General features: G+C 39.9%; 1 protein-coding gene across 8 annotated transcripts in view; it reads right to left on the bottom strand.

Moving 5' to 3' along the window:
* Positions 1-12702, bottom strand: part of LOC113060538 (SPARC-related modular calcium-binding protein 1-like) — an 85915-nt gene that overhangs the window by 41990 nt on the left and 31223 nt on the right. For 5 of the 8 annotated variants that reach the window (XM_026229527.1, XM_026229525.1, XM_026229526.1 and 2 more), the window contains 3 exons: positions 11791-11835; positions 2179-2268; positions 2003-2074 (listed from right to left, as the gene is read on the bottom strand). In XM_026229527.1, the coding sequence (XP_026085312.1) occupies positions 2003-2074; positions 2179-2268; positions 11791-11835 (207 nt within the window). The remainder of the gene's footprint in view (positions 1-2002; positions 2075-2178; positions 2269-11790; positions 11836-12702) is intronic. The other 3 variants (XM_026229528.1, XM_026229531.1, XM_026229532.1) reach the window with 1 other exon arrangement.

The following is a 12702-nucleotide window of genomic DNA, read 5'->3' as shown; positions in this document are numbered from 1 at the left end:
TATCAAATGCCCCACTCTACTGGTCATCTTCAGTGCGCGCAGCTCAAAACAGAAATGCAGATCATTAATAACTACTTTCATATACGCTAACTTTATAATGGGAGCACTATTGTAAAAATTGTGAATTGTTAGGGTTTCGCTGACGTTTAGTGTTAACTATCTTTTAATCAAAACACAAAAACATTAGTTACCCCATTTGTATCTGCGAGGCATTTGTTACACATTTTCCCTCTGTGTTAACATAATTAATTATGGCTGTCGAATGCCTGAATTGACTCAATGTATTTTGCCCCGCCCCCAAACATATGATTCGACTGTTTGCATAACATTTTAGGTAAAGTCACCATTTTTAAAGAGCCCTGTGGTGTCTCTGTAACTCTATATATCTGTTTTTGCCAAGTGTTACCTGCATTAGAAGCCACAGAGACATTAGCTAGTAGCTAGTTCAAACCTTTAACACTGCTACCCCCTAATCTGAGGAGACACTATTATAATTATGCTTGTTATTTTTAATGTAGACCACAAACCCAATTACCATAGAAACACACCAATTACCTCACCTTTGATGAGCATGCTCACTTTTAAAACTGCACGATTTGGTGTGTGAAAGATCTAACTGATGCATACCACCCACAATGCACTGAGAGATGGAAACTTGGCTTTCTTCAAAATTTACTTTAGAAGAAAAAGCAACATCTCAGTGTCCCAATTTACTTCAGATCCCACACACGTCCCAAGAGCAGCGACAGTGCAACCTGATGCCAATTCTGTCACTTCTGCACCATAAGCATCCTTGTGATGACCGTGGATCTGCTATTCTTGTTGAACAGTGTTGATGTGCAACAGATGCTAATTGGTCACAGGAGGAGACTCTGAAGCGTTCCAAAGACTTGTCAGAGTAGATATACAACTTGCCTGCTCAAGGTAAGCATTTCCTTCAGCGTGTCATAATTTTGTCTTTTTTGTGTGGAATAAATATATAATTTTTCAATGTCTACCAATTATAGGCCACGCAGGCAATAAGTACACAAAGGAACACCACTGGAACTGCTCATACAGACACTATGTACACAACACACACACATTTCTCCCCCCTCAGTCAAGAAATGTGCTCTCTTCTTGTGCTACAAAACTTAAGATCCCTCTACCTCTCAACCACACTGTCCAAAAACCTCACAGAGCTTGACGGGTTGACTGAACATGCCCAGAGGGTGCTCGACTCATTTGAATGTAATTGTAAAGGAGACACAAAAAGCTAAACAAATTACACAGAGGAGAGTTGAGACATACAAAGAAAGAGGGGCGCCACGATTCTACTGGTGTTAGGTTTCTCATCCGTGGACATGCTGAATATTAAATCTAAAACTAGAATACAGCTATTGCACAATCAAGTGTGAATGAATGTGTCGACTTGAATGCTGCAATGGCGATACTTTGAAATATTTCTGTAGTGCTATGTAGGCTAGCCAGCAGACTTGTACTGTATGTATCAACATAAAGCTCTGCTTGGAAATATGTTTTTGGTCATTGCTGCTCTAAGAAGGATATAGGCTTATGGGATTTTTTTTCCATTTGTATAGAGTCAAATCAGCTGTAGACAGACATGTCTGTTGTGAGACAACTGATTATTGATATATCAGAATATCAAATTTAGTGAGTAAAAAAAAAAAAAAAATTGACGTGACATTCAGCCAAGTATGGTGACCCATACTCAGAATTTGTACTCTGCATTTAACCCATCCGAAGTGCACACACACAGAGCAGTGAACACACACTGTGAACACACACCCGGAGCAGTGGGCAGCCATTTATGCTGCAGCGCCCGGGGAGCAGTTGGGGGTTCGATGCCTTGCTCAAGGGCACCTGAGTCGTGGTATTGAAGGTGGAGAGAGAACTGTACATGCCCCTCTCATGTACAGTTTGTCCAATTGTCCAATTTACCAATGGACAATAACAATAGACAGACAGCCGGACAGCCGGACAGCCAGACAGACATTCTCACCTGACTTCCTACTGTTTGAACTGTTCTGTTTGTTCACAAGCTGCTTAATCCACAACGTTGGAGCTGTAATCTCTGAAACAAAATACAGCATCAAAACGATTTGCACTTGTATATCAGTCATATCCATACATGCAAGACAAGACATGTTTTTGTTGTGTTTCTTATTTTTAACTTACCCTCAACTTCTGGGACGACATGCGTCTCCATAGTTGGTGTGGGCTTGGAGCCATCATCTGGATTGAGGGTGAGAAAGAAACGGAAAGAGACTACCATTATTGAGGTTAATACAATCTACTCTCCACAACTGTTGAATGATTGGGATTTGCACATGGCCCGGCCAATAGCACAGAAAACAAAGTGGGTGAGGGATAGAGGGTACAAAGTGTGAAAATTCAAGTGAGAAAACACAGATAAATAACAGTGTTCATCCACTCAGTAACACACACACACACACGCGCGTGCGCACACACACACACACACACACACACGTCAGAATGCAAAAAATAAATAAATAATAACTTTCACATACATACTGTTTAGATAAATGGTATTGTATTGTATAATTGGGTAACACTTTATTTTGATAGTCCACTTAAGACAGTCTACTAGCAGTAAGTAACTTTGTGACTACATGTCAACTAGCAGTTAGTAGAGTATTAGTAGACTGTCTGCTTAATATCTTCTAACACTTTCTTTGTCAACTTATTGTCAACTTATACTAAGCCTAAACCTACCCCTAACACTAACCCTAAACCTACCCTAACAGTGTACTCTGAGAGTTAGTAGACATGTAGTTGCAAATTTCTGAGATTTAGTTGATATGTAGTTGACATGTAGTTACAAAGTTACTTATAGTCAGTAGAATGTCTAAAGTGGACTATCGAAATAAAGTGTAACCTATAATTGTATAAAAAGGCAATAGTACATTACTTAACACGATCAAAGTTGTCATTATAACTGAGAAATGTCAGACGTCCTACAGTACTTACCCACTTACTGTATGTTCTATTGCATTCAGGCTGATTTTCTTGTGACTCACATCACTGTAGCCCCTGGCAGTGGAGGGGCCAAAGCCACAGTGCTAAAGCCACAATAAGGTGGCAGCAAAACCAGTTCATAGAGTACATGTAGTTAACTGAACTGAATTACAGTCAGTGTGACACTATTTTTTCCCTGACTTCAATGTTTGCATGTAAAATCAATGTTTATGACATAAGTTATGAAAGTGAATTCTATTATTCCCTCCTTTTATATAAACACGGGTAATTTAGAAAGATAGCAGCAGCAGCGATTTTTAGAGATATATTTACATCTGATTTAGAGAATTTCCTACTGCGACAGCTACTCATTTCTGTAAGAAAATTGTACACCTTAAATCAAACCAACAAGATTCAAGATGAATTTCAACATAAAACATTTGATTCAAAGCAATTAAAAACCAGATAAAAGTCACCCAACTGATCCTTTGCAGGGGGTTGGATTGACAGGTGATCTGACCAATCATAAAAACGAAGCTGCCATTTTTGTCTGACAAACAAACCAGATCGGAGAGTATTTTAACATTGGTGGACTTGAACTTGAAAACATAGTGTTTATTGACGTCTTTCTGTAGTTAAAACAAGATACATTATGATGTTCGTTCATGTTTATTCTGTGCTATAATTAGTAAAGAGGAAGAGATGATCAGTTTCGCTTGAACTGAGACGCTAAAGCGATCTGTCACTACACATTAAAGGGCCACAGCTGAGATTTTGTTTCATTCCAAAAGTAACCTGCTCTGTTCTTGTCTGTCGGCACATTGTTAGTTTCCTCTTTGCTTATATATTAGGGCTGGTAAGCGATTAAAATGTTTAATCTAATTAATTGCATGATGTGATGATTAATTAATATAATTTTTATTTCTTAACTATGTGATGTAAATATGAGACAAAATTTCAAGCAGGCATTTTGGATAATATCTTGAATTGAGGATATTCTCTAGGCTCCATCACACAGTAAGTTTTTGCCCTGCCTCATATTAGTTTTTAATCAACTGTATGAAATGGCAGACACTTTCAGATACCTCCCATTTGTTTGTGTTAATCTGGCTCCTGGTGCTAAATTCCTTAATTTATCTGACAAACCCGATTTAACTGGCAGCCTAACGTTACAGTTTTCACACACTTTGCAAAATAGTGAGCCATTCAAAAGTTACTAAAACCCTCCAACAGGAGGCTGTCCAGATAAAGGCCAATGGGCTGAGCCTTTCAGCCATTGCACGAGAAGCTGGTCATTACAAATGAAATCAAAAAAATCTAGAATTTTGTGGCTGGTCGTCCACGAAAGACAAATGCATGAGAAGACAGGATGATGCAGAGAATCTCAATGGGTAATCGGTTCAACACTGCAGCTGCAATTGCTTGCCATTGCTGAACAAGCTAAGGATCTGTCTTGGCATACAGTGTCTCAATGTATAAGAGAATTTGAACAGAAAGCCCACTCTGCAGTGACCAAACCTTTCATCAGCAGAAAGAATCAAAAGGCTAAAGTCAGACTAACCTTTGCTGAGGAGCATGTGGTGTGGTGAGAGGAGAACTGGTCCAAAGTTCAAAACAGTTATTAAAGCAAGTTTAATTTATTTTGGTCTGATGGGAAACATTATGTTCAACGTCAAACTAGGGAAAGACTGAACCCAATGTTTGTAAAAAAGGTCAGTGAAAAGTGGAGGAGGAAGTGTCATGGTTTGAGGGATATTTGAGTTTGGCCTCTTTTACAGACACGTGGCAGGTGAACGCAGATGTTTATCAGAACCTTCTGTGGCAACATGCGGTTCTTTCCCTGCGTTTATCGCCCAATCTGTCAGCAATTTTCATGCAGGACAATCCTGGCTAAATTTCGCCCATTGGCCTTCGACCACCATAGCCTCCTAACAATCCCCATATCTGCTGATTGACTTCATCACTCTGTCTCCTCTCCACAAGTAAGCTGGTGTGTGGTGGGCGTTCTGGCGCAATATAGCCCCCGTCAGATCATCCAGGTGGATGCTGCACACTGGTGGTGGATGAGGAGATAATGTAAAGCGCTTTGAGTGCCTAGAAAAGAGCTATATATATGTAAGGAATTATTAATGTGTTTGGTCTTGGCAGAATAACTCTGCTACACTGCTGCTGCGGCAGAGCAACTACCAAGACTTACTACTGCCAATACATCCACAGATTTATACAGGTGGAGCTGGGGAAGGTGGAGGGTTTCTGAAACGTGCTGCAACTGCAACAGCAATCACTAGCCAAGTATGCCTGAATGTTGAGCAGCAAGCTCATTGGCTGTTGACGTGAAAGAAACAAATCAGCTTAGCCATATAACTAAACTTGAACTAATCGAGCGCAGCGTCAGTTCAGTCAGGCCACGGAGGCAAGGCTGTGAACAGCTGATGTGGTCAACTGTCTAATCGCTCCAATCACCACATCTCTCCTATTAGACACGGGACATATATATACGTGCCACTACTGCTCGGTAAGTATGCTCAACGACTCGCAAGGCTCAAACTGCTCACGAGAGCCTTTGCTCGCTCAGGAACTATCAGACGGCCACTCTATCTCCATACGAAGCGTCAAATCAGGTTTGGCAGGATTCCCACAGAGTATCTCACCAGATTTCAGTCGCGAACTTAAGCGAATTCGCCGTGTTGTTTGTAAAGCAACAGACTGAATTGATACAAGTAAGCTTGATATAGACTTTTCGCACGCGATTCATCATCAGTGTGTACTAATACGACCGAATCACAACCTACACGAGATCTGCTCCTCGCTGGAAGAAGCTATATATTCAACAAACCAAAGCATCCACGAACAACTGACCATTTCAACTTTAATTAATTTTGGACCTGGACGTCTTCAAGAAGCTAAGCAAAGTATTTCATATTTACAAACTAGTGCTATTTGGCGAACATGCTTCAGACATTGTTTATTGAAAAGCTATTGTTCAGTTACGTTGTGAGGCATGCTATCATATTACCACACCGGTAACAAAGTTAATATACCCACGAGCCTCGTTAATCTGTGGTCAAGGCTGTCGATATTAACGGCTGCTGCTTCAGGGATGCTTCATCAAACTTCTCTGACAACTACAACACACTGGGTTTAATCCGCGATTTGCTGTTGCTCAACACAATGAAGTGTTTTATACTACATGTACAGATCGTAATTCTGCTCATACAAATGCTAAAACGTATCCGACAAGGGTTTATGCTGTTGCCTAAATTAAGTCTGACCATTTAAAAATATATTATATATTATACTGTATATATATATATATATATATATATATATATATATATATATATATATATTTATATATATATATATATATATATATATATATATATATATATATATATTTATATATATATATATATATATATATATATATATATATATATATATATATATATATATATATATATATATATATATATGATATAACAAAAAAAAGGGCTCCCTGCTTTACAGGTGCACACTGATTTTCAGCCATTTAAAGAGCACCCTTCGCTACTCCTATTTCCGACTGCGGGCTCGTGAGGCTTATATATTGTCCAAAATCAAGTGCTAGTCCTGCCGTGCATCGGAGGGATTAATGTTTTGCCGGCTCAACTGTGAGCCTCCGCTGACTGAGCGCGCACCTGATCAAACGCTCGGCTAACTCTTTGGCTCGTACGCATCACATTCGCCGTCGTACAGGGTCATAGTAGCCTACGGGTGTTCGAATCCTCGAAAATGCTGAAAATCAATGCAGTGTTTTCAGGGTTAATTGTATAAGCGCTTGGATTCAATAATTGCCTGGAAATGCACATATTTGAGTTAATATTTGATCTTATGGGTAACCATGGTTCATTTTATTAGCAGCTCCGCTCGAGTCTGCACCTGTGGCTGTGGAGTGCTCTATTACGCAAAAATAAATAAATAAATAAACATTCCCTGCTCAGTTAAATTACATTCTAAGACAGCAATGCATACAATCATAGGCAGGGTTCCCCAGCATCAGGGAGGTATTATTGCCATTTTATAATCACACACGGTGTTGAATGCTACAGTCGTGTCAGATCATGTCACTGGACTGGACTCTCTCGAACATCGTCATCACAACAGCGGAATAATGTAAACAAGAATTAATTGTGGCTAGTCCGCGAAATGCAGTGGAATCGTCAGTCATCAATCAGGGAAATGTGCAAGTCTGTAAATTAAATCGCGAATGGTTTAACCATCTGTTATGCTACAAAAATCACATATCAAAGGACGTATGAACATGATGTGTCATTCTCCCACAAACATTAATCGTTATTGGAACAAGATCTAAGGACATCATTATTGTAAGGACATCTATACAAACCGCTGTACCGGGCCAAGTGCGCAACCTGTTGGTAATTTGATGATTCGTCTATAACAATGAAATTGCTTATGCACCTTAAAATCCAAACGTTTTACAAGTAAGGGTGTCCGTTTGGGTTTCTGTGCATGTGCTTAACTAAGGTAAGAGTATTTATGCAGCAAAAAAAAAAAAAAGGTTGGGTAATTTACCCAGTGTGAAGTGCTGGAAAATTAAATGTCTCGGAAGTGCTTGGATTTACTCAAGGCCGTAAGAACCCTGGTGTACCTTCCTGGAAACAGAGGGCGACAATGACTAACCATCCTCCGAAACCATCGGAATCATTAGTGAGAATTACTGGCTGCATCCGATCTTGAGCAGCTGACTTGATGAGCATCAGGTGTGTTCGAAAATGCAAACCAATCGCAAATCTGACTGAAGCAGTGCATACCGGTTGAATTGTCCGACTAAGACTGCGCCGACGCACATGACCGTCACGTGTGCCATCAAGTATCGCGAGAGTGTTCGAGAGCAGCCGGCTGATTCAGCCTGCACTTCTCCAGAGTGACAGCTGGAGCGCCGATGGCAACACAACTGTTCACGATTGGCCAGACTCGCCACATGACTACGTTCACGTGTGTTTCGGGGTTTACTCAACATTTCAGTCCAAAAAATGGCCACAAATCTGCGTTTAGAAGGTAAGAAGGTGTTGTTTTGAGTCACGTCATCCCATTTAAAAAAAAAAAAAATTACCTTATTCTTGGAATATATGGCACCGTATTAAGTAGTGTTGAGTATCTGTGCTCACAAAATGTTCTGAAACGCCTGCGTATTTGACAATCTGCATTTTATTACTTCATAGTGATAAGTATGTGATAGACATGTCTGTTTCTCCTCATGAACCGTTTTTGGACAGGCTCTGAAGCAGAGTAATGTCTTTTAGCTGATCTACAGCTAAATATAAGAGCGTTGGTTATAACCAGTGGATATTTTGTACTACGTACATTTAATAATAATAAAATACGACACTGACCGCAAGGGAAAAAGGAGAATGAGGAGGAGGAGGATGAGAAGAATGAGGAGGAGGATGAGAAGGAGATGAAGAATGAAGAGGAGGATGAGGAGGAGGAAATGAAGAATGAGGAGGATAATAAGGATAAGGAAGAGGATGAGGAGATGGAAAATGAGGAGGATAATCAGGATGAGGAGGACGAGAAGAAGGAAATGGGAAAGGAGAAGAATGAGGAGAAGAAGGAGATGGAGAATGGAAAGAATGAGGAGGCGAATTAGAAGGAATGGAGAATGAGAAGGATGAGGAAGGAACTGCTGCTTAGAGAAAACCCTCACTGCTACAAAAAAAGAAAAGAAAAAAAGGGGGGGGCTGCTGTTTTGTTAATGGAGATGGAGAAGGCAAAGTTGAATGAGAAGGAGATTATAAAATATATAAAATTATAAAGGAAAAGGGGCTGCTGTTTTCTCCTGCTGGGAGATTACCCCTTGCCGCGATACCTGAGGGGGCCGCTGTTATCCCTCGAGCGAGGGACGAACTCCCCCTCAGAAGAAAGGGACCTGCTGTTCTCTCCAGCTGGAGAGAACACCCTTTGCTGCTATGGCTGCAGGGGACTGCTGTTCATCCTACAGCAGAGGATGAACACCCCTGCTACTTAAATGGAGATGGAGAAGGCGAACTCGAATGAGAAGGACATGAGAAAGGAAAATTAAAAATAATAATAATTATAAACGAAAAGGGGCTGCTGTTTTCTCTCGAAAGAGATCACCCCTTGCCGCGATACCTGAGGGGGCCGCTGTTATCCTCAAGCGAGAGACGAACTCCCCTCAGAAGAAAGGGACCTGCTGTTCTCTCCAGCTGGAGAGAGCACCCTTTGCTGCTATGGCTGCAGGAGACTGCTCTTCATCCTTCAGCAGAGGATGAACACCCCTGCTACTTAAAATAAGAGGGGACTTGCTATTCTCTCCCTCACTTTAGACATGAGAACACGCCTCTCCTACCATAGGCTGCTTAAGGACATCTCTATAACATTATCTTCTCTTTTGCAGGAAGGAAACAAGGAAACGCTACTCTCCTACCACTCATACCAAGCTCAGGGACATACTGCTCGTTTGCGGTTCTCCCGCTGGAGAAAATAGCCTCGCTGCTATTACCAGCTACCTTAATTATAGAGAGGCCTGCTATTTTCTGCCTCATAAGAAGGGAGATACCCCTTCGCTAGTCAGTAGGTTATGTTAAGGATATCTCAATAACACTGTCTTTCTCTTTGCAGGACTGGAACAAGGTTGGTTTTGGGGGTTCTTCTTCAGGCAGTAATACTCTCATTATGTTTTGGGGGTTAAGGTTAAAGCTCTTGTATGTTCAATTATTCTGGGAGCAAGAACCCCCATAAGGAACCACACCGCCAAAGATAAATTGTGTTCAATAAACTCAAGTAAACTTGCCAAAGTGGTTCCTGCCTGAAATCGAGTGCAGCGTCAGTTCAGTCAGGCCACGGAGGCAAGGCTGTGAACAGCTGATGCGGTCAGCTGTCTAATCGCTCCAATCACCACATCTCTCCTATTAGACACGGGACATATATACGTGCCACTACTGCTCGGTAAGTATGCTCAACGACTCGCAACCCTCCCTCCCTCCCCATTATATGCATGAGCACATTACTGCGCACCTTCTGGCTGTTGTCTTGTTTGTTTCAGATCACTAAGGCTTCCAAAAATCTTAGCTGGCATGGACCTCTTTGCGGAGAGACACCCATCTTCATAACCAGGCTACAGGATAGACGTACCACTGCCACATCTATATGATTATCACCGTTGACTTTAAAGACTTTGTTTAAAGTCTTAATTATTATGTATTTCTAAATGCATGGTTCCGGGGGGTTAATGTTAAAGCTCTTGTATGTTAAATTATTCTGGGAGCAAGAACCCCCATAAGGAACCATACCGCCAAAGATAAATTGTGTTCAATAAACTCAAGTAAACTTGCCAAAGTGGTTCCTGTCTGAAATGTGATTATATCAGAGTTTGAACCTTTTGCCCTAAGCCATCTAGTGTTGAATGACAGAACTTTGAATTTATTGCTTAAAATTAATTATGCTAACAGAAGTTTGAAAGGCAATTTTAATCCTGAAACCCTACAGTGAACTCTAAAGACATACAGTGGCACACAACCACCGTCCAACAGCTGGTGACATAAACATCTGTTTTTTGAGTGCAGCCCAGTGCATAAGAGGTGAAACAAGATCTGAAAAAAAAAAAAAAAAAAACACAGGCGAACTCCGTACTAAAAACCCTACCTTACATTACTAACACAACCTTGTATCAAATATAAAAAATTATATCTGGTGTCTGATTTTTTTTTGGTTTGACTGTGGAAAAATTCTTGTTAAAACTACAAAGAAATTCAGTCAAGAGCAGTGAGTGAATTTCTTTATTTAATTTTCTTGGATTAACATTAAGGACACTAACAGAAGATAGTAAATTAGGCGCGGTCACTTTAAGAGACAGTGCATCCAATATAATGATACACAATTATTTTTTTCTCCACTGTTTACTTTCATTTAAGAGTTTTTTTCTTTTTTTTTTTAGAGAATACTCTCCAAGACTGGTATTTTGGCATATTTTGGTATGTATTTGTTGGTACAAGAGCAAAAAGAGGCAAATTTTGGTTGAAGCAGCTTTGAGACCAGTATCTCTGCGTGCACATGTTTAAACTGCGATTTGTATTTATTCGTTCAGGTGCAGGAGGACGCGAAGGAGAGAACTCGGTTCGGTGTTGCTGTCCGTGAGACGTGGCTCTCTGCGTGCACACCGAACATGGCTAGCAGTACTCTGTTGAGTTTTTCCATGTCATGTGTTTGAATGCTTGAAACTCTTTCAAGCTTTTGTGGTGATGAGCAGCAGTAGACTGTCAACTGTCCTGAGCATCTTTTTGGGCTGGCCCTTGAGATCGTTGGGGGACCTATAATCATCACCATCTGCCGGCCCTGCCTGTAAATGACAATCTGGCTTTCCTGAGTTAGGGCACACAAGAGTAGGTGCATGCCATTGCTGCTCTTAAAATTTATATATATTGTGCTGTTTGAGATGTCACTGCTGTAGCAGAGACCGGTGGGGCTTTGGCAGAGCCATGTCTTTGATGTGTGCTAAGTTCTTTCACTGGCTGTTAAATGGAATAAGTTATCATCCTTTATGGTCCTTGAAATTTAAGTCTGAAGTAAAAGTTGAGTCAGAGTCAGGCCAAAGAACACGTCAGAGAAATACAAGGCAACAGATGACATCTTTTCGAATGTACTGACACATTTAACCTTACATAAATAAATAAAATGAGGCAAGAAACGCAACATTTAGTAATGGTGTATTTTAGTGTCCTAAACTGTTAGCTTTCAATATCTCTCATACAGAAGCACATGCTCACATTTCTGCGAAATCCAACTCACCTTTTCTGCCAGAACTAGGAGGTCCTGTCTTATCGGTTACTGACCCTTTAAAGAGAGAGCAAAATGTTTACTCAACTTTTGCAATTGCACTACAGTAACCACTTAATTTTGGGAGAACAGGTTGAAATATGCACTTGTAGGAACACAGCATGCATACAAAAGATTACAAAATGCAATTTATAATTGTAACATATTGACCCCCCCCCCCCAAAAAAAAAATAGATACAAATAATAATAAATAAATAAATGCCTAAAATAAATAAATAAAAATAGAAATATAAAATAACCATCAGACGTTATTATTGTCTACCTGATGTTATTATTATCTAGAAAAAAAAAACATTCTGCAGTGTCAACACCATATTACAGTATACCAGATTCATTCATAGCACATAAAAAAGTATAATAATTACACATCCATTCAATACATCCATTATTCAATATTTCACAATATTATTTTATATTATATTATTCATTTATGTTATTGTTTTTGACAGTAGTACGGCAGACACACCTTACTGCAGAATATAGCTAACATACCAAATTTTAAGCAAATGTTTTGAGCATTTCTGTTTGTAATTGTTCTACAGTGTGATTTTCGTGATTGAAGTCCCCTGTGTAGATGTTAATGTAGAAATTCTTGATTAGCTGCTTATGTTTGATTTGTGTTGAAACTAAATTCTGCAGCAAGATAGATCTCCAGGATTGAGTATTCATGAATAAATCCCAATTTAGTTTGACATGAAACAGATAAAATGCATCGAGGAGGATGTAGTTATGAACAAACAATCACATTGATCCAAGTACATGCAAATGCTCAGGATTAAAGGCATGCATAAATTCAAGATTAGACAGTCAAACCAATAAAAATACTGGATAAAAAAAGTAACTTTTAACAAAACGTCTATTTGG

This window comes from Carassius auratus, chromosome 42 (genome assembly GCF_003368295.1).
Source record: "Carassius auratus strain Wakin chromosome 42, ASM336829v1, whole genome shotgun sequence".
Classification (NCBI taxonomy): domain Eukaryota; kingdom Metazoa; phylum Chordata; class Actinopteri; order Cypriniformes; family Cyprinidae; genus Carassius; species Carassius auratus.
Note: the sequence above shows the minus strand (reverse complement) of the source record. Positions and strands in the feature narration are given on the sequence as shown.